Source organism: Pleurodeles waltl, chromosome 2_2, assembly GCF_031143425.1.
Source record: "Pleurodeles waltl isolate 20211129_DDA chromosome 2_2, aPleWal1.hap1.20221129, whole genome shotgun sequence".
Classification (NCBI taxonomy): domain Eukaryota; kingdom Metazoa; phylum Chordata; class Amphibia; order Caudata; family Salamandridae; genus Pleurodeles; species Pleurodeles waltl.
The window spans coordinates 528257674-528279926 of NC_090439.1; the positions used below are offsets into that span (position 1 = coordinate 528257674).

General features: G+C 42.4%; 1 protein-coding gene across 2 annotated transcripts in view; it reads left to right on the forward strand.

Moving 5' to 3' along the window:
- Nucleotides 1-22253, forward strand: part of TAF4B (TATA-box binding protein associated factor 4b) — a 351422-nt gene that overhangs the window by 11385 nt on the left and 317784 nt on the right. For both annotated transcript variants that reach the window (XM_069220053.1, XM_069220052.1), the window contains exons 3-5: nt 475-573; nt 2944-4800; nt 11367-11489. In XM_069220053.1, coding sequence (XP_069076154.1) covers nt 475-573; nt 2944-4800; nt 11367-11489 — 2079 coding nt within the window. The remainder of the gene's footprint in view (nt 1-474; nt 574-2943; nt 4801-11366; nt 11490-22253) is intronic.

The following is a 22253-nucleotide window of genomic DNA, read 5'->3' on the forward strand; positions in this document are numbered from 1 at the left end:
TTTCTATGCGGATTGGCTATGTAAGCAAAATATCATAACTTTTGATGAAATCTGACCTAAAAAATGTAGGTCCATCCCCACTCTTAAGTAGTACTACGGGCTATAGAAGCACAGAAACTATCAGTATTCTTTGACTAGTCACAGGTGGCTACTGTAAGGGAGAAGTAGTCCTGGTAAAATAGAAAATGTGCAACACGTATAACAAATATCCAAGAAGCATAGCATAGACACTCAAATCATTGCAACATTAAGCAGTAATCTTGTATCCCCATTTGGTCATGATGAAACACATTTTTCTTAACTGTTTATTTTTAATAATTGATGCACATGTGATCTGTTCCTTAGTCAGGATTGATGCTCAGGTGGTTCTAAAGATGCAAATGAAAATTTGACTTCTAGAGGATCAGATGGCGGTAGAACATTAGATGTGGTTTTATGAAATAACATTGATTATGTTTTTCTCTTCTTTCAAAGAATGTGGGGAATAATTTACTGACCAAAGTATCCTCCCACTCATCCATTCCTCCAGGAAACTCTGTATCATCCACTGTTCAAAGAACATCAGTTACACAGGTAATCCCACTGGCCTTTTTTCAGTTTTAGCTCAATCTGCCTATTAATCCTTAATGGAAATATGAAAGAGTTGCTCAAGATATGTAATTCGCTGTTTAAGTGGCATTTCTTCTGTTTTTTGGTATTAAGCTCTAACCGAGAAGGCATTCGATGTGAATTACGGTTAGATTATTCCTAAGGTTAGCCGTGATAAACTAAGCATTGTTCTGCCTAGAACTTCTATGCTCTGACAAATACCTTACCTTTTTTTAGTACAGCCCAGAGATGTGTAATCCCTTTTGTTCGACATTTTGGTTGTGTGGAAATGGTATGTTTATAGACTTTGGGGATAACTCTTCGTTCCTCCATTTTAAAATGGATCACAGTCATTATTAGTGTCTCTAACCGAATAACCATTGAAGAAATTATTTATTTCTTGAAGTAAAGATGAGAATAATGTGTGTTGTCCAAAAGACACATCCCTGTGATCTACAAACCAAACAGCCTACTTTAATTACTTTGTGGGTCTGTATTCCCCATTGGGACACAAGGAGAATGTGTGAAGACTTACAAACTCTTCATTTTGCATCCTCAAAATTTTAGATAGTACCACAAAACAGTGGCTCAAACCCTCATTCTAACAGTGGCTGTTTCCAAGAATAAATCCTTTTAAAGAGAATCGTAAATCGCGTAGGAGGTTAGTTTCCGCTCTGATATTATTGCTTGATCATAGACTTACCTATATGGAGCCCCTCCCCCAGGTACTTACTGGTGTAACCATTTTCCAGTCCTCCAGTCTACCTGCGTGCCCTGGGCATACCAGATCGAACTGAGTGGTAAAATGTCAAGTTTGTGTTCAGGGGCATCGCTGTCCATTCCTAAGCTATGTCTATTTGAAGTGCTTATTGGCATCCCTTGTTTCTGTGTAATAGAAGCCATGCCTAGCTGTCAGTTGCTTAACCTGTTTGCCTTCTGCACTTAAATCCATTTTCTTTTGTGGGGGATGGGGGAGGGAGGGAAGGTGGGGGCGGGGTTCTGCATTCACTCAAACCTTGCCGATTTCATTAATCTACTGAATTCGTACCACAGCCCTTGTGATAATGGTAGATATGATTGTTAGCATCAGCCTCTTTTAGAGGTACAAATACAAAACCTCTCAAGACAAACCAACATGATGTCCCCCACCCCTTAGTATATGACTTCAGAGTACTGAATCAATAACTGCAGGCTTTGCGTTTCTCATAGCACCTGTCTTCAGTGATCTGATTTTCGTGACCAAGTGTTCTGTGATACAGCTCCCTCAAGGTGTTCCTGAAGTTTATGAGTAATCATTTTTTGGGGACAAAAACCTAGGGTTGGTGTTTTGCGTTGTCTGTGACCTGAAGACTTATTGTGCCTGAACATAGGCTCTAGGGTAGGGATGTTCAACAACACAAAAGTATGACGGACGGAGTCCTTGAACCTTTCAAACACTCTTCCCCCAGTCACAGATCTGTGTTAAACCCATTGTTCTTTTGCTCACCATGCCTTCCCCGTTTGGAACCAGTCATATGCAAATCATTCTTGATCCTGCTCCCCATGGAAACAGTCCAGCCCGAACTACCAGGCCCGGTCCTCCCTGGACCAGGAAACGAGCATCCTGGGACCCAGATCTGTGGCTGGGGGGTGAGTGTTTGAAACGTTTCAGCACTCTGTCCATCATCCTTTTTGTTTTCCAAAGTTGCCCTAAGTGGCAAGGATATGCCCAGACCTTGGTCCTTTGCTCACTGTGTCACTGGATTCAAGCTAGCCTGCTTGATGAGGGGTGATACCCTGAAACAGTGAATATTATGGCAGCAGAAGAATCCTGCTCATCGTCAGTGAGGAAGTATCTTTTCAGTAGTCAGATTATATTTTGTTATGGGCCAAGATATAGCGAGGTCAAGACATTAAGAACTAATACCTATGATGAGGGGTGGGAGGGTATGAATTTACTGAAACATATAGTGGGTAAGGACTGCTACAAAGTTCTGCACCTCACCTAAGCAGTTTGTTGCAAATTGACGCTTGTTTAGTAATGTTTGAGAGAGAAAGACTACCCTTTGGCCATTATGAATGTCCTTTTTAGGTCTTAGAAACCACAACAAATGATGGAACATAAAGGTTATAGCCAAATAAACTTTACTCATAAGTCCAGCTTATGTGAGGGTTTTCTTAATTTGCTTCTCTGTAACCACATCATAAACTAGAATGTAAGAAGTTTACAAATGAAATGCAAACCATTTGGTGCTTAATTTTTGTTGTTGTTTGGTCTTTATTTTTTTTCGTGTTTTTATTTTTTTGTGTGACTCAGCAGAAGTACATATTTGATTTAAACCTACTTGTGTTTTTTTTTTTTTTTTTTTTTTCTAGTCAACAGGTCCAGCTTTTGGTGTCAATGTGGCAACTACTCGTCCGACTGCTGGCACTACTGCAACCCCTGGCACACTTGTCTCAGTTGGCACTGCAATGACTACTGGTGTGACTGTAACCACTCCAGTTTCTGCGACTGCTGGCACCCCTGCTGCTGCTCCAGCACCTATGACTTTTGGAATGCCTGCAAGTTCTCGGATTTCTTCTACCTTAGGAACAGCTGTTACTACTCAAACATCTGTTACTGTTGGCATGCCTACAGCTACTCAAACTTCTATCAACGGAATGCCTTCTACTACACAGACCTCTCTGTCTGTGATGCCTTCTTCTACCTCTGTTTGCACACCACCCACTACTCGGACCCCTTTGACAGTTGGAACGTCTCCCTTTACAAGGACTCATTTTACTGCTGGTACGCCTCTGGTTACTCGTACACTTGAGACTGTTGCCACACTTCCTGTTGCTCGTACACCTGTGACTGGTGACGCACCCTCCATTACTAGTTCACCTCTGAATGTTGCTACTCCTACTTCTGCACAGATGCCTGTGATGACTGGTGCACCCGTAACTGTTATGCCTGCAGTTACTCAATTTTCTTCTACTTCTTCTACAATTCTGATGTCTACAGTAGCTGGTGACACTCCAAACCCCACCCATATGCCCAACACTAATGGCACACCTGTTGCTACTGGCACTTCTTCCACAGTTGGCACATTGACTGCCATTGGGGATACTGACCCTCCTAGCATTCCTGCCACAGTTCTAAGACCAGACTCAGTTGACAGCCCAACTATGGTTGCAGTGCCAGCTTCTCTGGGCTCTGCTGCCAGTGTTGGTATGTCAAACTCTCTGGTCACCCCTGCCATGGGTGGGAAATCTTCCTCCATTAGCACACCTGCTATGCAGGGGGTGCCGTTATCTTTTAGCACTTCTGCCACAGCTGGTTTGCCATCATCTATTGGTACTTTTGCCACTGTTGGGATACCAACTACGTTTGGTGTGTCTACAACAGTTAGGATGCCACTTCCTCTGTGCACCACTGCCATGGTTCGGATGCCTGTTCCTCTTGGCACCGCTGCTACTGTTCGGGTACCAGCTCCTCTAGCTGCCTCTACCCTTGTACGAGGACCAGCTGCTCACAGCACCACATCCAAGGTTCTGGCACCAGCCCCCCTTGGCACGACAGCAGTAGTTCAGTCAACGCCCCCACTCAGTACCCCAGCCACACTTGCTGCAGTTCGCACAACAGCTTCCCTCTGCACCTCTCCTGCTGTTCGGGTGCCAGCCCCTCTGGGCACCCCAGCAACGATTCGAGTGCCAGCCCCTCTTAGCAACTCTACCACAATTGGGATTCCAGCCTCTCTTGGCACACCTGGGGCTAATCTGACGTCTGTAACTGTTTGCGCAACTCCTGCAGCTGGAAGACCTTTGACTGTTGGCATGCCAGCTGCTATTCAGATTCCTGCAACATTTGGTATGTCTGCTGGTACTAGAATGTCTTTCACCATTAGCACTCCGACTTCCTCTGGGACCCCACTTACCATAGGCTTGTCTGGAGCTGTTCGAAACTCTGTCCCTCTTGCCAGTAGTACCACTGTTGGCACAGCAGCTCATTCATTCATTCCTACAACAGTTCCTACAGCCATTTGTTTGCCGGTAACTGTTGGCACTCCTGGTGTTACTCGAATGCCAGGGATTGTCACAACGGCTACCCATCCTGGGACACCTGTGATTGGCAGCATATCATCTGCCAACATGAATCCAACCCCGGGCGCAGCTCCTGCAACCCAGAAGGTAGTCTCTATCAAGACGGAGGCCTCTAATGCAACACCGTCTGTTCAAACTACAAACTCCTCTGTAAGTTTTACTTTATCTTCATATAAGCTGTTTTTCATGGAGATAGTCTCTTGCAAATTTGTAAGTAGCTCCTGAAGTAGCTTTTGTAGCTTTAATTACACAAAAAGCCTATACTATGAATGAAATATCACCAGTGATTATCTTTGTATGCATAGTCATTATTTTGCAAATGTTCAAAATTTCACTAGTTGCCTTTGTATTTATTTTATTTTTTTAACATGCTTAACTGAGTGAAACATTTTTTAGTATGTTGTGACAAATGCACCCTGGGTGGCTACATTTAGATGCATTAGATGTTGGGGGGGGGGGGGGGGGAGAATAGCCGATGGAGTAGTTAAATGTGAGTGCGCTTGAGGTAATGGGAAGTTAAATGCATGACTTTCTGCAGGAGTGATTTCATGGCTGTAATGAATGAAGTGATAAGTGATGACATGCACATTGAAAGTCAGACAACCCCCCCCCCCCCCCCCCACACACACATACACTTTTTTTTATTTTATTATTTTTTTTAGTTCTTTCCTCCAGGGTAGTTGACATCTGTTTGTCCACCGAGATAGTTTACATGTTCTTCACCAACAGTACACACAGCTATGTATGGCAAGTGGTAGAGCGCACAGTGTACCCCATTAGTAGTAGAGGGTGGCTATTTTTCCCTCACCAAAGTTGGGGAGATAGTGATTGATTGAGGCTAAGAATCTAGTGATGAGCCAAGGCCTTATAACATTTTGATTTGCGAGATCTCTTTTGACCTTACAAGGAAGGCTCACCAAAGACTGTTCTCATGGGGCCATTTGCAGACGTTTGAAATTTGCAGAGTGACTTGCGGAGGAAAATGAATCAACACTTCTGTAATCACCGTATGAAGTTCTTATAGATGTAAGTCTATATTTATAGACCTAGAAATGGATGTAGAACTGGTGCCAAATTGGATGTTGAAATGAAGGGTGACGTCCGATTCCTAAGCCACTTAGCTATCACAACAGTAAATTTCAGCACCTAAGCATGTCAAATCATAAATAAAGACGCACTATAGTGTAAATGTTGTAGCCTAAAAGACCAAAGGCACTTAAACAAGCATCCTCAAGAGCATAGTTTACAAACCCTCATGTGGGACATTCTTGTAGGGTTGGTCAAGAAGAGCGGAGCAACTGTCAATCCATCTGAAGATTAAATATGTTGTTAGACCCAGCATATGTGTTGAAAGAATAAATCGTGATGAATGTCTGCGTACATGGTATGTGTTGAAGTTATAAGTATCTTTCTAAATGTGTTCATCTAGCAAAAGTTCTACTCATTTTATGATGTGAATTACGTTATTATACAGAGCGTTTTTTTTCCTTCTTTTAAATATATATTTTTTTTCAGTTGAAATGTTCACGCGTAAGTGCATTTCAACACAATTGGAAGAAAAAATGTAAAGTTAAGATTTTTGTTACTCATGTTTTAGTGGTGGGTCAGATGATTAACATTCTGCAATGCAGGTACCTTTGCAAACTGTTATGTGCATGCACTATCTAGTTTATTAAGCACATTCTTTGAGCCACTGCACTTCTCTCTCTGAAAAATCCCATGTATGATATTAGGCAGCCTCCTTTTGTCTAAGTCTGGGTGCATAAGGTGTTAGTTTAGATAGTTCCCCCCCCATTTCTTTTTATGGCAAGGTATGTGTGGAGGAAATTGAATTTTACAAATTTAAACCACAGCTTTATATTTAGTGTGTCCATTAGTCTATAAACAAGGTCCCACTTCATACTTCATTTCTCTCTTATACCAGTTGTCCATTTTCCCTGCAGCTTCATAAACATCCACTTCAGCCTTTAGTGTCTTATAGCCTAATCATGACCTTTCTCCCAAACCCCAGTGTGAGTAACTTGTGTAATACATGGGTTTACAGGTGGGTTCTCAGTCTTCCTTATCCGATATTTCTTGAATTACAGCAACTGTCTTCCCCTATGTAAGGAATTTGCCCAGGGGCAGAGCAGTTTTTAGAGGTAATTCATAGAAGGGTTAGAGGGTATCTACATCATTTGATGAAACCAGCTTCAACCACGGGCCGAGTGGTCAAGGCACGTTTCCAGTCATTACCATGTAATCCTTGGTAGGTGGTGGATTTGGAGGTTGAGAGCAAATGTGCAACAGGCTGAGTCTTTACACAGTATCTATCCCAGAATTGTTTGGCAACTGTCATTAGGTGCGGCACATTATCCCTCAAATCTCTTGGCTTCATTAATTACTGTTCACCCATCTGGCTTGGTAGCACTTTGTTTCCAATAAATGGATCCCAACAATCCACTTGGCTGCCAACTGCAGCTGTGCCACTACATGAGTTCAAATTTGGGAGCTTCCCTCATCCATTGGCAGTGAGCGTTAATTCGAGGTGACTCTTTGTTGTCTGGTGTTCTATATTAAATTGATCAATACATAGGCTAGATCTCTAAAAAAGGGTCCAGCCAGGAAAAAACACCATAAAATATAAAAGGCATGTTACCACCTCCGTTTGACTAGGGAGACTCCACTCTTCATTGAGAGTAGAAGTCTCCTCCAGAAGGCAACATTCCTCCTTAACAACTTAAGGCTGAGCAATTATTTTACCATCTGTCTATTTCACGTTGCTGCATGTCTAGATACTTAAAAATTCTCATTGAAGGGTCCAGTATCAGGAACCACTTAACTCGTAGTTCTGATGCCTCTTTGCAATTCCTCATCTTGTGCATGGGCAGGTGTAGAATTTATCTTCACAGCATTTACATACAAATGTATGTACTGCATAAGTTGATTTAGATCTGTGGTGTCTAGTGTAGCGTGGCATTGTTTCTACCTTTCTCCTGCATTATGTTGGCTATTGAGTCCATTACCAAAGCAAATATGAGTGGGCAAAGGGAGCATCTCTGACTCCTTCCCCTCCTTATGGTGCATGGTTCTGATAGTTCGACCCTTGTGAATCCCGGCCAGTGGTCCAAATGTACAATAAAATAATTCATAGATTCATGCTTTCCTTAAAACCCAGATTTTGTAGTACAACTAATATATACTTCGAACTTATGAAATCGGAAGCATTTTCAAGATCTGTTAGTACTGCTGCCCTTGAGCATGGTTACAGGAGCTACCATGAACCATTATAATCAGCTGATATTAGGCAAATCTAATTTGTTTCTGGTGGGTGATTGATGACAGCAAAAATATTTGTCTTGTTTCCTAGAATCAAAAATGTTTATTCTATTTTGTATCAACAGGGGTCTGAAGGACTGTCCATGCAGATGTTCTCAATTCATGTTTAGGCAAAGATTATTGGTTCATCTCTTGTTGAGCATAGCAGTAGTTCTTTTTCTGTAGCAGTTGTGTATAACTCAAACAATGAATGCACTAAAAGGCACACAAGTCCCATAAAATGAGATCTATATTCAGTCGACCACTGAAATCCTACCAATGTCCAGTTCAAGTTTTGCCTTTCTCACCTCTTGAATGGTTAATGGAGCTTCTAGGGCTTCCTCAAATTTAAGGGCTATAGAGTCAAAATTTTGCTCTTATGCTACAGTGCTCCAGCATGCATTTCACTGTATAGCCCAGCATAATCATCTAGGATCACTAGGTTTAGTTCCTGTTGTGTAGGTGACAACTGTTCGCTGTTTTAAATTCCTCTTACTAGAACAGTAAATCTGAGGCATTCCAGCTGATTTCTGAAAAGTAGTGTGATTTTATTCCCCTGTGGTGTCCCTTAAAGCTGAATCTTCCAGTAGTGTTACTTGGTGACACCAAAATGTACTACTTGTTCTAGTCTGGCCCAAGAACATACTCCTCACCAGGGGATTATGATCTGAGCCAGTTTTCAGAAATATTGAGTCTACACAATGGACATATGTAGTCCAGAACTTGTTATCCAGCTGTACATGTAAGTCCAGCGCATAGGAATAAAATAGTGGTGGGACTGGTGAGTTTAGATATGAGAGGTCAGGGGATTCGGGGGCTGGGCCCCAGTGGCAGCAATTGAGTTGGGACCATGGACATTGCTTCAGCTGCATGGACTTAATAGACCATAAAGTGCACAAGTTTGCATTGGTGTTGTTTTCAGGCACACTCCCCTACTTATAAGTTGTTAGATCTGCTTTCATAGTTTTCCACTGTACAAGAAACCGCACCCGTTCTGATTTCTATTTTTTGCAACATGTCTGTGGATTGTTGCAGTGCCCAGTGAATTTTCATGTTCCTTAAATCAGGGTGATGATGTCTTATGGTTGTCACATTGCAGGCCCACATCCACCACGACGGTGTCTATTTCAATTTCCAGTGCTTCTCTTTAGGTAGGGTTCTCATTGTTGTGTGCGTTTTGACAATTTAACATGTTCAGCATATCTCGGCAGACGGGGGTCCGTCTCACTTGTGTGACTTTTAGGCCAGAGCAAATTTCCTCTCTCTGGTTTTTAAACAGTTTGTGTTTTTCCCCCTTATCATTCCTGCTGCTTTGCTGTCTGCAGTGTTTTTAGATTGGTACGGCTATGAACTTGGATTTGGAAACACCAGTATTTTGCATGTCCAATTGTAGCTCCAAATATTGAGCATGTTTTGCCTTAAGACCTGATCAGTTTACCACATCAGTAGGTTGAATCCAAGGCAGTGGCAATTATTTGGGCAGAAGAGTTCTTCAGCGTCTGGGACAGTCATCCGTTATACGTCTCCTCCAGGCCAATGTGCGTTAGAGGTTCATAAATTTTATTGGCTCATCCCTGCTGCAGTAGCATCTGTGCTACTCGTTGTTTTTATTGATCCAACCCCCCCCCCCCTTTATCGGGAATAGGTGGGCAGTTGAAATCAGTGTGCTGCTACCTCTGTCTCCTCTGGTTCTTGTTGTTCAGTCCTCCGACGTTGTTCTGTGGTTGCCTCCCTCAGGCTCTGCTGTCTGTTCCCGTTGCAGTAGCACTTCTGCCAAGGGTCACAGGTGCCCCTATCTTTTAATCCGGAGTAAGCATACAAGAACATACCCCCTCCTCCGACAGTTCTGATTAACTGCAGCTGTAAACCTTGTCCCAGTATCCGTATCTTTTAGGCCATACTGTCTTTTTCCATTGTGATCATTATCTTGGTTTATTAATTTATACCTTGCACATGTCTTGTAGTATTTTGACTGCAAACAGCTGTCAGTATCTACTCGTGTCTGGCTCCTGTAAGAGACACCCAATGTCATGAGTAAGCTGCCTTTCATTGTTACTAATTTAATCAAGAACTCCCTCCTCTGGCTCTTTACCTAGTTCCTTTACAGACTGTATCCTTGTCTCACCACCACTGCCTTTAAAATAAGAAAAAAAAATGACCTATCTGTATTAACCCGCTGAAGCTTTAGTGGAAGACTTCCTGGCCTCACCAAAGTGCGTTAAAATAGCAGATGAATTGAATTTTTCAACCCTTGCTAAGGCGCCATTGCTAATTCTACATTATACTCATTGTTATTTTTGCTGTATGTAATGATGTTGCATTGACATCCATAGAGGGCTTCCATGTCACAATTCTAGGCTTGTCTTGTCGGTCTTTCACTAACGTTGCACAGACTCTACTGCTGGATTGACTTGGTGGTGACAAGCTGCAGTTTGGGTCTACAACTAAACTTGATTAAATGATTATTTTCCAAAGAAGCAACATGTGATTGGTCCGTTTGTTTGACCCGGTCACTGTCCATGTTGATCCTACTTTCCCTCTCCTGACAATAAATAAACTATTTTCTTGCTGCTGCTCTTGAGTTGTCCATAAGGAAAAAGCGTTCTTTTCAAACTTGTGCAGTTGGCTTTCAAATCTCCCTAGGAGTTTGTGGCTCACCAGATCATATGGGAATTATCTCAGCCTAGATGTACTGAAATACTGTAGGTATAAAACGAAGATAATATGCTTGTCATCAGTGACCTGACACCCTGGGTGTGATTTTTCTCTTACTTTGTTGGGATTCGATACTACACCACCTTTAAGTCTCTGACCTGATATAGTCTTTTCACTCACCAGTGGAAGATTCACCCTGCTTGATCATAAATGCACCCTCCCCCCCCCCCCCCCCCCCCCCTTTTTTTTTTTTTTTTTTTTTGCAAGAAACTACGCCATATTATAAAATGTTCTGTAGTCATTTGAGAGCTTGCTTAAGCCAGTACTCCTTGGTTATTCATTCTGTCAAGAAGAACAGTTGGACCCCATTCTCAAATTCAAGAAACGGGTCTTGGATCCTCAAAAGCCTTCCCTGGCTGAGTGTTTGAGCCAAGATCATTTTTTAAATTCCTGGCCTGGCAGCCAGGATTCTTTACTAGGTGGTACCCAATAGCTTTCCTTTCGTTTCTCATTACATAAGCTGATTCATTAGTGGGAGACCGTGACTATTTTCACACAGCCCACCAGATGGCTGTCACCCAGCCTGCTAGCTTGGGTTAGCTCATAAGATCCAGCCTCCTTGAGTTTTCTGCCAAGCAGTATCATCTTAAGTAATAATGGAAATGTCTGGATTGTATTTGCCGTTTATACAGCACATGAAGATACCTCAAAGCTAGGATGTAGCAAAATGTGTTAATCTTATTTTTGTTTATTTCCATAACCAGGAAATCTTGGATAATGTGAAAAAATGCAAGAACTTTCTTGCCACGTTAATAAAGCTAGCATCTAGTGGACCACAAGCCCCAGAGATGGGAAAGAATGTGAAGATTTTAGTGCAGCAGCTCTTGGTAAGATTTCTTAACCTTTTTTGTTTTAAATCGTACAGTATCATTCTGTCCTTCTATATTTAACTTTATAAGTGGGTCACTTTGTATGGCTTATGAGATTTAACGAATGGAAGTAGTTGTTCTTCATGGTGATGACTTCTTTGCTCAGACAGATTGGTAATTTGAGTGCCATTTTCAATAATTCCTGTTGTCATTTTAATGTTTTTAATTGATGGCCACCGACACAAAAACTCGTAAGGTTTTGTCCCACATGAACAAAAGTGACTGATCCATCTAAGAAAACAGAACCAGATTATCTTGATCTATCTTTTCTGGGATGTACTTTTCCTAAGTGTCTCTAGGGAGCCGTGTTATCCTAGTAACATTAAATAGAGATTTATCATCCAACATGGTGAAGTTTTTCAACTTCTTTCATGTTTGTTTGGTTATATAGTCTGACAATTTTATTAGCAAAACTTGAAGGATGTGTTTTACAAAGTGGTAAGCTCCGAAGTGCAGCAGAGGAGATATCAAAAGCACCACACTTGACCTTTCACTAAAACAGAAGAGAAGATAACCCAGTCTTCTGTAAATTCATTCACACTTGTGTAAATAGGTGGTAAAATTTGTCCATGGCGTGGAGGGCTTCCTGACGGGATCATAGATATCCTAGATATTTGAGTAGAAATACCTCCATGGACCGTGCTTATGCTGTCAACAAATGGTAGAAGGACCAGTACAAAAGAGTGAAGGAGTGACTGTTAACTGAGAACCAGAGTGAAGCAAATAAAGCCTGCTAAATACCTTTTAACCTCTTCTGTGCCTTGGACGAGATGAACACTCTAGGCGCCAGGGCAATTTTTTTTTTGTGTTTTTTTTTTTTTGGTTGTTTCTTTTTTTTAGAGATGGGGAGCGACCCATCAGGCAAGGGTCGCTCCCCTGGGGGGGCAAATTGTATTTAGACCATTTCTGCCCCCCTGGGGGCAGATTGGCCAATTTTAGGTCAATTTGCCCCCAAGGGGGCAGAAACCACTAGGCACCGGGGATTTGTTTTTTGGCGCCAATGTCACGCAGGGGGAGCGACCCCGTAGGCAAGGGTCGCTCCCGGGGGGGGGCAAATTTATTTTAGGCCATTTCTGCCCCCCCGGGGGACAGATCGGCCTATTATTAGGCCGAACTGCCCCCGGGGGGGGGGGGCAGAACACTCTAGGCGCCAGGGCAATTTTTTTTTTGTGTTTTTTTTTTTTTTGTTGTTTCTTTTTTTAGAGATGGGGAGCGACCCATCAGGCAAGGGTCGCTCCCCTGGGGGGGGAGGGTGGCGGTTGGGGGGGCAAATTTATTTTAGGGCATTTCTGCCACCCCCCCCCCCCCCCCCCCCCCCGGGGCCGGCTGAGCTACAGGCCAAACACCACAGGTAGGCACCTTGCAAAAAACACCTGTTTTCTGTGAAAAAATATGTTGTGTCCACGTTGTTTTGGGCCATTTCCTTTTGTGGGCGCTAGGCCTACCCACAGAAGTGATGTACCATTTTTATCGAGAGACTTAGGGGAACGCTGGGTGGAAGGAAATTTGTGGCTCCTCTCAGATTCCAGAACTTTCTGTCACCGAAATGAGAGGAAAAAGTGTTTTTTGGGCCAAATTTTGATGTTTGCAAAGGATTCTGGGTAACCTAACCTGGTCAGAGCCCCGCAAGTCACCCCATCTTGGATTCCCCTGGGTTTCTAGTTTTCAAAAATGCACTGGTTTGCTAGGTTTCCTCAGGTGTCGGCTGAGCTACAGGCCAAAATCCACAGGTTGGCACTGCTTTTTATAAAAAAATGTGATGTGTCCACGTTGTGTTTTGGGCCCTTTCCTTTCGTGGGCGCTAGTCCTACCCACACAAGTGAGGTATCATTTTTATCGGGAGACTTGGGGGAACGCTGGGTAGAAGGAAATTTGTGGCTCCTCTCAGATTCCAGAACTTTCTGCCACAGAAATGTGAGTAACGTGTATTTTTAGCCAAATTTTGAGGTTTGCAAAGGATTCTGGGTAACAGAACCTGGTCCGAGCCCAGCAAGTCACCCCTCCTTGGATTCCCCTAGGTCTCTAGTTTTCAGAAATGCACAGGTTTGGTAGGTTTCCCTAGGTGCCGGCTGAGCTAGAGGCCAAAATCTACAGGTAGGCACTTCGCAAAAAACACCTCTGTTTTTTTCCAAAATTTAGGATGTGTCCACGTTGCGCTTTGGGGTGTTTCCTGTCGCCGGCGCTAGGCCTACCCACGGAAGTGAGGTATCATTTTTATCGGGAGACTTGGGGGAACGCTGGGTGGAAGGAAATTTGTAGCTCCTCTCAGATTCCAGAACTTTCTGCCACAGAAATGTGCGGGACATGTGTTTTTTTAGCCAAATTTTGAGGTTTGCAAAGGATTCTGGGTAACAGAACCTGGTCCGAGCCCCGCAAGTCACCCCTCCTTGGATCCCCCTAGGTCTCTAGTTTTCAGAAATGCACAGGTTTGGTAGGTTTCCCTAGGTGGCGGCTGAGCTAGAGGCCAAAACCTACAGGTAGTCACTTTGCTAAAAACAGCTCTGTTTTCTGTGATATGTCCACGTTGTGTTTTGGGGCATATCCTGTCGCGGGCGCTAGTCCTACCCACACAAGTGAGGTATCATTTTTATCGGGAGACGTGGGGGAACGCTAGGTGGAAGGAAATTTGTGGCTCCTCTCAGATTCCAGAACTTTCTGCCACAGAAATGTGAGGAACATGTGTTTTTTTAGCCAAATTTTGAGGTTTGCAAAGGATTCTGGGTAACCGAACCTGGTCCGAGCCACACAAGTCACCCCTCCTTGGATTCCCCTAGGTCTCTAGTTTTCAGAAATGCACAGGTTTGGTAGGTTTCCCTAGGTGGCGGCTGAGCTAGAGGCCAAAATCTACAGGTAGTCACTTTGCTAAAAACAGCTCTGTTTTCTGTGATGTGTCCACGTTGTGTTTTGGGGCATGTCCTGTCGCGGGCGCTAGGCCTACCCAAACAAGTGAGGTATCATTTTTATCGGGAGACTTGGGGAAACATAGAATAGCAAAACAAGTGTTATTGCCCCTTGTCTTTCTCTACATTTATTCCTTCCAAATATAGGGGTGTGTGTAAAAAAGACATCTATTTGAGAAATTCCATGTAATTCACGTGCTACTATGGTCACCCCGGAATTCAGAGATGTGCAAATAACCACTGCTCCTCAACACCTTATCTTGTGCCCTTTTTGGAAATGCAAAGGTTTTCTTGATAGCTATTTTTTACTCCTTATATTTCAGCAAATGAATTACTGTATACCCGGTATAGAATGAAAACGCACTGCAGGGTGCAGCTCATTTATTGGCTCTGGGCTCCTCGGGTTCTTGATGAACCTACAAACCCTATATATCCCCGCAACCAGAGGAGTCCAGCAGACGTAACGGTATATTGCTTTCGATAATCTGACATTGCAGGGAAAAGTTACAGAGTAAAAAGTAGAGAAAAATTGATGTTTTTTTCACCTCAATTTCAATATTTTTCTTTTTCAGCTGTTATTTTCTGTAGGAAACCCTTGTAGGATCTACACAAATGACCCCTTGCTGAATTCAGAATTTTGTCTACTTTTCAGAAATGTTTAGGTTTCTGGGATCCAGCATTGGTTTCATGACCATTCCGGTCATTGACTGGAAGGAGGCTGAAAGCACAAAAAATTGCACAAATGGGGTATGCCCCAGTAAAATGCCAAAATTGTGTTGAAAAATTGGGTTTTCGGATTCAAGTCTGCCTGTTCCTGAAAGCTGGGAAGCTGCTGAGTTTAGCACCGCAAACCCTTTGTTGATGCCATTTTCAGGGGAAAAACCACAAGCCTTCTTCTGCAGCCCCTTTTTCCAATTTTTTTTGAAAAAAAAACGAAATTTTCACTGTATTTTGGCCAATTTCTTGGCCTGCTTCAGGGGAACCCACAAAGTCTGGGTACCTTTAGAATCCCTAGGATGTTGGAAAAAAAGGACGCAAATTTGGCTTGGTTAGCTTATGTGGACAAAAAGTTATGAGGGCCTAAGCGCGAACTGCCCCAAATAGGCAAAAAAAGGCCTGGCACAGGAGGGGGAAAAGGCCTGGCAGCGAAGGGGTTAAGGAGAAAAGAGATAAAGTTGTATGTATAAAGACCTCCTAGCACTGCTTCATGGTTCACTGAGTGTACAGCCCATCAGACTGTAAATCTCCAAAACATATGAACCACGTAGGAATTTGACAACGTAAATCACTGAATCCAAAACAGCAGAGTTTAAAGTACTAGAACTACCCTCGATTTTTGAAAATTACTTAATGATCAAAGTATAACTCACACGATGGCCATCTTGAAAAACATGTAGGACTCCTATGACTCAAAATAATGAAATAGCTCATATAAAGAGGCCATGATAAAAGGTTCTCTGGAAATTGATTCACAACTTTAATGCTGAACATTCTAAATGCTTTACTGATATAAAGCTACAGATGAAATACATTGAAAAGGAAGACATCAGAAAGTGGTAGATTAATGTTGATGGTAATTATTATTATAATATATATATTAGGTTGCCATAAAAAAACTTGTTACAACAGTTCATTGGCTCTCACATTAGCTTTTTTTATCATAATATTGCTGGAGCTGTGTTTCTGCAGCTAGGAAGTATTACAGGTGTTCAAAATAGCACTCGCTAGCTACTATAAAGTCTAGTATTCAAACAAGAATTTGTTTTGAATTCCTTCCTAGGTATTTCCCCTTCAGCTTCTGTAGGAAGTTGGCTCTGTATGCACTATTTCAAAGTAAGGAATAGTATGCACAGAGTCCAAGGGTTCCCCTTATAGGTAAGATAGTGGCAAAAAGAGATAATACTAATGCTCTATTTTGTGGTAGTGTGGTCGAGCAGTAGGCTTATCAAAGGAGTAGTGTTAAGCATTTGTTGTACATACACACAGGCAATAAATGAGGAACACACACTCAGACAATTCCAGGCCAACAGGTTTTTGTTATAGAAAAATATCTTTTCTTAGTTTATTTTAACAACCACAGGTTCAAATTCTACATGTAATATCTCATTTGAAAGGTATTGTAGGTAAGTACTTTAGGAACGTTGAAGAATCACAATAGCATATATACTTTTTACATAAAACACATTCAGCTGTTTTAAAAGTGGACACAGTGCAATTTTCACAGTTCCTAGGGGAGGTAAAGTAATGTTAGTTCTTGCAGGTAAGTAAACCACCTACGGGGTTCAAATTGGGGTCCAGGGTAGCCCACCGTTTGGGGTTCAGAGCAACCCCAAAGTTACCACACCAGCAGCACTGGCCAGTGACTCCTCCTTGTTATTCTCATTATCTCCTCCGGCCTTGCCGCCAAAAGTGGGGCCGTGGCTGGAGGGGGCGGGCAACTCCACTAGCTGGAGTGCCCTGTGGTGCTGGAACAAAGGGGGTAAGCCTTTGAGGCTCACCGCCAGGTGTTGCTATCACCTCCCCCAGGCTGGAGCTGTATCTCCACCCAGTGCAGGCTTTGTTACTGGCCACAGAGTGACAAAGGCACTCTCCCCATGTGGCCAGCAACATGTCTAGAGTGTGGCAGGCTGCTAGAACCAGTCAGCCTACACGGGTAGTTGGATTAGGTTTCAGGGGGCACCTCTAAGGTGCCCTCTGGGGTGTAGTTTACAATAAAATGTACACTGGCATCAGTGTGCATTTATTGTGCTGAGAAGTTTGGTACCAAACTTCCCAGTTTTCAGTGTAGCCATTATGGTGCTGTGGAGTTCGTGTTTGACAGACTCCCAGACCATATACTCTTATGGCTACCCTGCACTTACAATGTCTAAGGTTTGGCTTAGACGCTTTAGGGGCACAGTGCTCATGCACTGGTGCCCTCACCTATGGTATAGTGCACCCTGCCTTAGGGCTGTAAGGCCTACTAGGGGGGTGACTTATCTATACTGCATAGGCAGTGTGAGGTTGGCATGGCACCCTGAGGGGAGTGCCATGTCGACTTACTCGTTTTGTCCTCACCAGCACACACAAGCTGGCAAGCAGTGTGTCTGTGCTGAGTGAGGGGTCCCCAGGGTGGCATAAGATATGCTACAGCCCTTAGAGACCTTCCCTGGCATCAGGGCCCTTGGTACCAGGGGTACCAGTTACAAGGGACTTAACAGGATGCCAGGGTGTGCCAATTGTGGAATCAAAAGTACAGGTTTAGGGAAAGAACACTGATGCTGGGGCCTGGTTAGCAGGCCTCAGCACACTTTCAATTCAAAACATAGCCTCAGCAAAGGCAAAAAGTCAGGGGGTAACCATGCCAAGGAGGCATTTCCTTACAGCTTCCTACCCTGTTAACCTTGCAGGCTACTTTGTCCTGGGGTCTTTGAATCAGTACCATCTGGCCATGAACCCAATCTTAAATGTAATACTATTGGAGGATATATCCAAGCTATAATTTTGAATATCTTATTAAACATTAGGACTCTGAAAAGGAATTCTTGCCTCTAAACGGAGAAGAATCGCCTGGTATTGAATGGTGTAGAAGTGCCTGCTCTTTATCTAGGTTGGCAAGCAAATTCCTCCGCTCCCAAGACCCAACTATAGATTCTATAGAACGGCTAAGAAATTGGCTATCAAATGGTTCATCGCTGAGTTGGCAGAAATAAAAAGGAGTAGATGCCATCTTGAGCAGGCATGAAGAAAATTTAAATATGAGGCTGACGAACCTAAATGTGAAGTTGAATTACACATAAGATTACCATCAAGCATAAGAAAGGTTTAGAAAGGTTTTTATGCTCTGTGTTTGTAGTCTCAAGGCCAACAGTTGAGCTCTTCAGTATTTTCTGAAGAACAGTCCAGATAGCTTGAGAAACTAACCCATGCAATTCCCTTTCTCCACAACAGTATCATCTTTCTTTGAGTCAAAAGTTTCTAAAATCTCCCCATCCACCTTTGACTACAACCACTATTAATAATAGATTATGCAGCTACTTGAACCAAGTGATGGACTATGGAGGAAAGATTAAAGCATAACATTTCCAAATGTGCCTCTGTGCAGCAGAATAGATTAAATAATTTTGTCTCTATTTGGGTCTATATGTTATTGACTTGATCATCTCCTCTTTACAACAGGGAAGAATGCCAGTTCAGCTGAACCAGGCAGCTCTCATACCTTGTCTAAAAAAAGAAAGCCTTTAGCAACAATTTTCGTACCCAGCTTTGGGCAATTTTGAAATAGTGCGTTGATAAGTGGGAAAAAAAGAAAATTGCAAAACTATTCCACGATCATCTGGAAGACAAGTACCTCCTTCATTACTTCAAGGGAAAAAGGTGCACAGAAATGGTACTAATAAATATCCATCCTTACCCCTTACATTTCCTTTCAACTCTAGACAGGAACCAACTAGTGGTTTTGACCTCATTGAACTTTCCGCCACATAAAACAGTGAAACATCAGACCCTTCTAAATAGTCTGAGAGATTAGAAAAGATTGTCAGGAACCATTATGGACTAGATGGGCTTATTCCATACAACTCTGGATCTGCTCTTCTGAATCCATCTGGAAAACAGAATGATGTTGAGTTCTACGGGGCTTATTGATGTCAACACTCTTAAATAGCATTTATATAGACCCTGTTCTTAGGTCTTTGGCTTCTACCATCCAAGTTTAATATGTTACTTGTGATTCTCTGATATTTCTGCAGCTGCACAAAGATACAGTTGGACGCAGCAATATAACTCATTGCATGAAAATACATTCTCCTGGATGAGACCAAGCTTCCTTTGTTTCAACAATGATAAAACAATATTCCATCTTTGAGCATGGGCATACATCTAATCCACCACTACATTTCATCTGGCCTGCACATCAAAAATGAAAAATCTTGAAATCATTTCTGACAGTTCTGTCCACAGAAAAACTGTTAAAAAAAAAAGTCTGACCTTTTAGCCTTTGAAAAATCCACTGTCGTCACTCCTATCTTATTGAACTGATTAGAGTGTTAAAACCCTCTAGTACGGACTACTGCAATGGTGTCTACAAAGAATACAAAAATTGGTGGTAAAAGTAGGTCTCAGCCAAAGTGCGAATCATCTTGTTTTCATTGCCTTCCTGTACCACAGAGGATTGTGTCCCCTGTACAAAGCACTCCACTGGAAAGGCCCTTACTAGCTACAAAAAAGAAAAATCAACACTAATTTATCAAAAATTATTGAATGAATTTAGACAAAACCAGTCCATGGTACTACTTCAGTATGATTTTGTTTCCAGTCCACGTTTGGTGTAATTCTTTTCAATGTCTCATTGTGCCATGTGGTAAATCAAATCTTCTCTGCTTCACATCCTAACTCAGAAGAGTGAAACACAAACGAAGATCCATAACTTTTTCGAGCCCCACTTCAGTATTTATCTTTTTTTTTGCCTTAAGAGGTCAAGTAAACTTAATCCAAATTAGGGAAGACCTTGCAACCTCCCTTTTCCAAGACGTTTTCAGCACACTTTACACTTCATAGAACCAGCATCTCCCCTTCCCTGCGCACCACCATGAAAAGGTCCGCTGTTCGCTCTGCATTTAACAGGAGTGTTGCTTGAGACTCCAGAAGCCACTGGGTCCTCTGACCATGCCTCAGTCGAGAGAAAGCTTAGAACACATGCTGCTGCTTAATAGCCATGAAAATTACTTCTATATGGCTATACCACAAAGTACATTAGGGCTGATACATGTGGTCACGGATGTATCGCCAGGATGTTACCTTGTCCTCTGTTGGAGAAGTGACGCCCTCGGTGTGGGAGTAGATTGCGAGACCCCTGTTTCTTTTAACACTTTCTCCTTCAACAATAAAGATATGGACTGAGAGCTTGTCTTAGTCTGGTCAGACTAGGCCTTGAGGGAGGTCAGGCAGGAGTTTTATTTAAGTTGGTCCCCTTCTACGAGACTCCAAAACTTACCAGAGACAACACAGGAAAGTGTGTTCATCTCCAAAGCACCCAAAGAATCGCCATACCTGAAGACTGAAAAACCGCCATGAAGAACAAGCTAGGGGCCACCCTGTACATGAGTTGGAGCCCCCACAACAGGAGGCTCACTCACTCCCATGACTGATAAGCCAGTAAAGGAGAAGAGAAGGGAGGTGGGCTTTTCCTACTTGACCAGTTGGCGGTAAAAGGGCTGGGTTGAAAAGAGTTTATTATTATTTTTTTGGTCTTTCTTTCTTCATTTAGCATCTTTTGTAGGCAGCAGCTCCCTAATAGGGTGGATATGTGGTACGGTTGCATCTTACAACTGTAGTCCTGCAAGCTTTTTTCCAGCTGTGAAAGGGTTTACACAAGGTGTTGGTCTTTGTTTATGCCATTCTGGACTGAAGTAATAGCTCGGAGCATCATAGTAAATTGTAGACTAAATGAAGAATATTGCACCATCTCACATTTGGTTGTTTCTATATACGGTGATATCCTCTGGCAGGGCAGTAGGAGGACACCCATTTTATCTTTTGACAACAACTCTTGCCTGTTTTGGAAGTCTTTCTCAAACTGCTGAATATCCCCCCAACCCCACCCCCCCCAATATTTTTCCAAGCCATCATATCATTTTAGAGCCAATGTTTTGCATATTTCTTCAGTTTTTTTCAGTTTGAAAGTGTCAGTAAATGTCTGGTTTGTGAGACCCATAATACGGTTATGGTATTTTTTTTTTAATACCTTTTCAGTACAATAGGAATTAAAATACCCTCCTGTCCCATCATCCAGGAGCAGGCAACATACATTTGTAAAGTGTGCCTGCCTTACTTAAAAAGTCTCATCAGACTCAAGATCAATAAGATGTTCTTAGAACAGTGCTACGTTTGCGTCAGGTTTCTGTGTTTCACGTAGTCATCTACAACCTCGTCAAATACATTTTCTTTAGTAATGGTGTAAGGCAGACCTGATGGCAGCTCATTAACAACACTTCTGTTATATCTGGCAACCTCCTTCTCTTTCTTTGAGTTTTATTGCATTTATTTTCCACATTAGGGTTTCCCCCTTACCTAACTGAGTGGATCTTTAGTTTAAGGCTTTCTTGCCATTACTATACACTTTGACATAGAACTCTTTAAAACCGTAAACTTTACAGTTTCTTCCTGTGGCAGATAACTTTAAAATGATGCCACATCAAATTCTCTTTCAAACCCTTAACACTACAATTTTCATATAAGTTTCCTATATTTTACTCCCTCAATTTTACTTATTTCACTGCAACACTACAGTGTTATCCAGCCTCTTACCACCTTTGATTCATTAACTCTTTTGACCCAGCAAACTGACAGGTAAAGTTTTTTTTGAGTATAGAAATAACATCAAAGGCTGCACCGTTGATCATCCAAAGATGTTCCTGAATATTGAACGAACAATCCACTAATGGCGCAACTTTTCATCTGAAGTATTACCAGAGTTCAATGTTACGACTATTAAATTTGTTTTTGATCTTCTCCTTCCTTTTCCAAGGAATGGGGGTAATCCTTAAACTGCAGAAATGTGAATATAAGGAAATAATTAACACATAGAATTCAAACTTAAGTGGAACACAGTTACCCAAAAACAGGTTTGCCTGAATTATGCATATGTTTTTCCGGAAGAAATGACACCTGACAACATGCAGAAAAGCAGGCATACAATGCAGTGCAAAACAAGTGTGCATATTGCAGAAGTTAAGTCTCTTCACATGCAGAGGAACCATTGTCTACCTCTGTTGTCTGTTTAAATCTCCTCCTTTCATCTTTTCAAAGGAATGGGGTCATCTTTAAGCTGCAGAAATGTGAG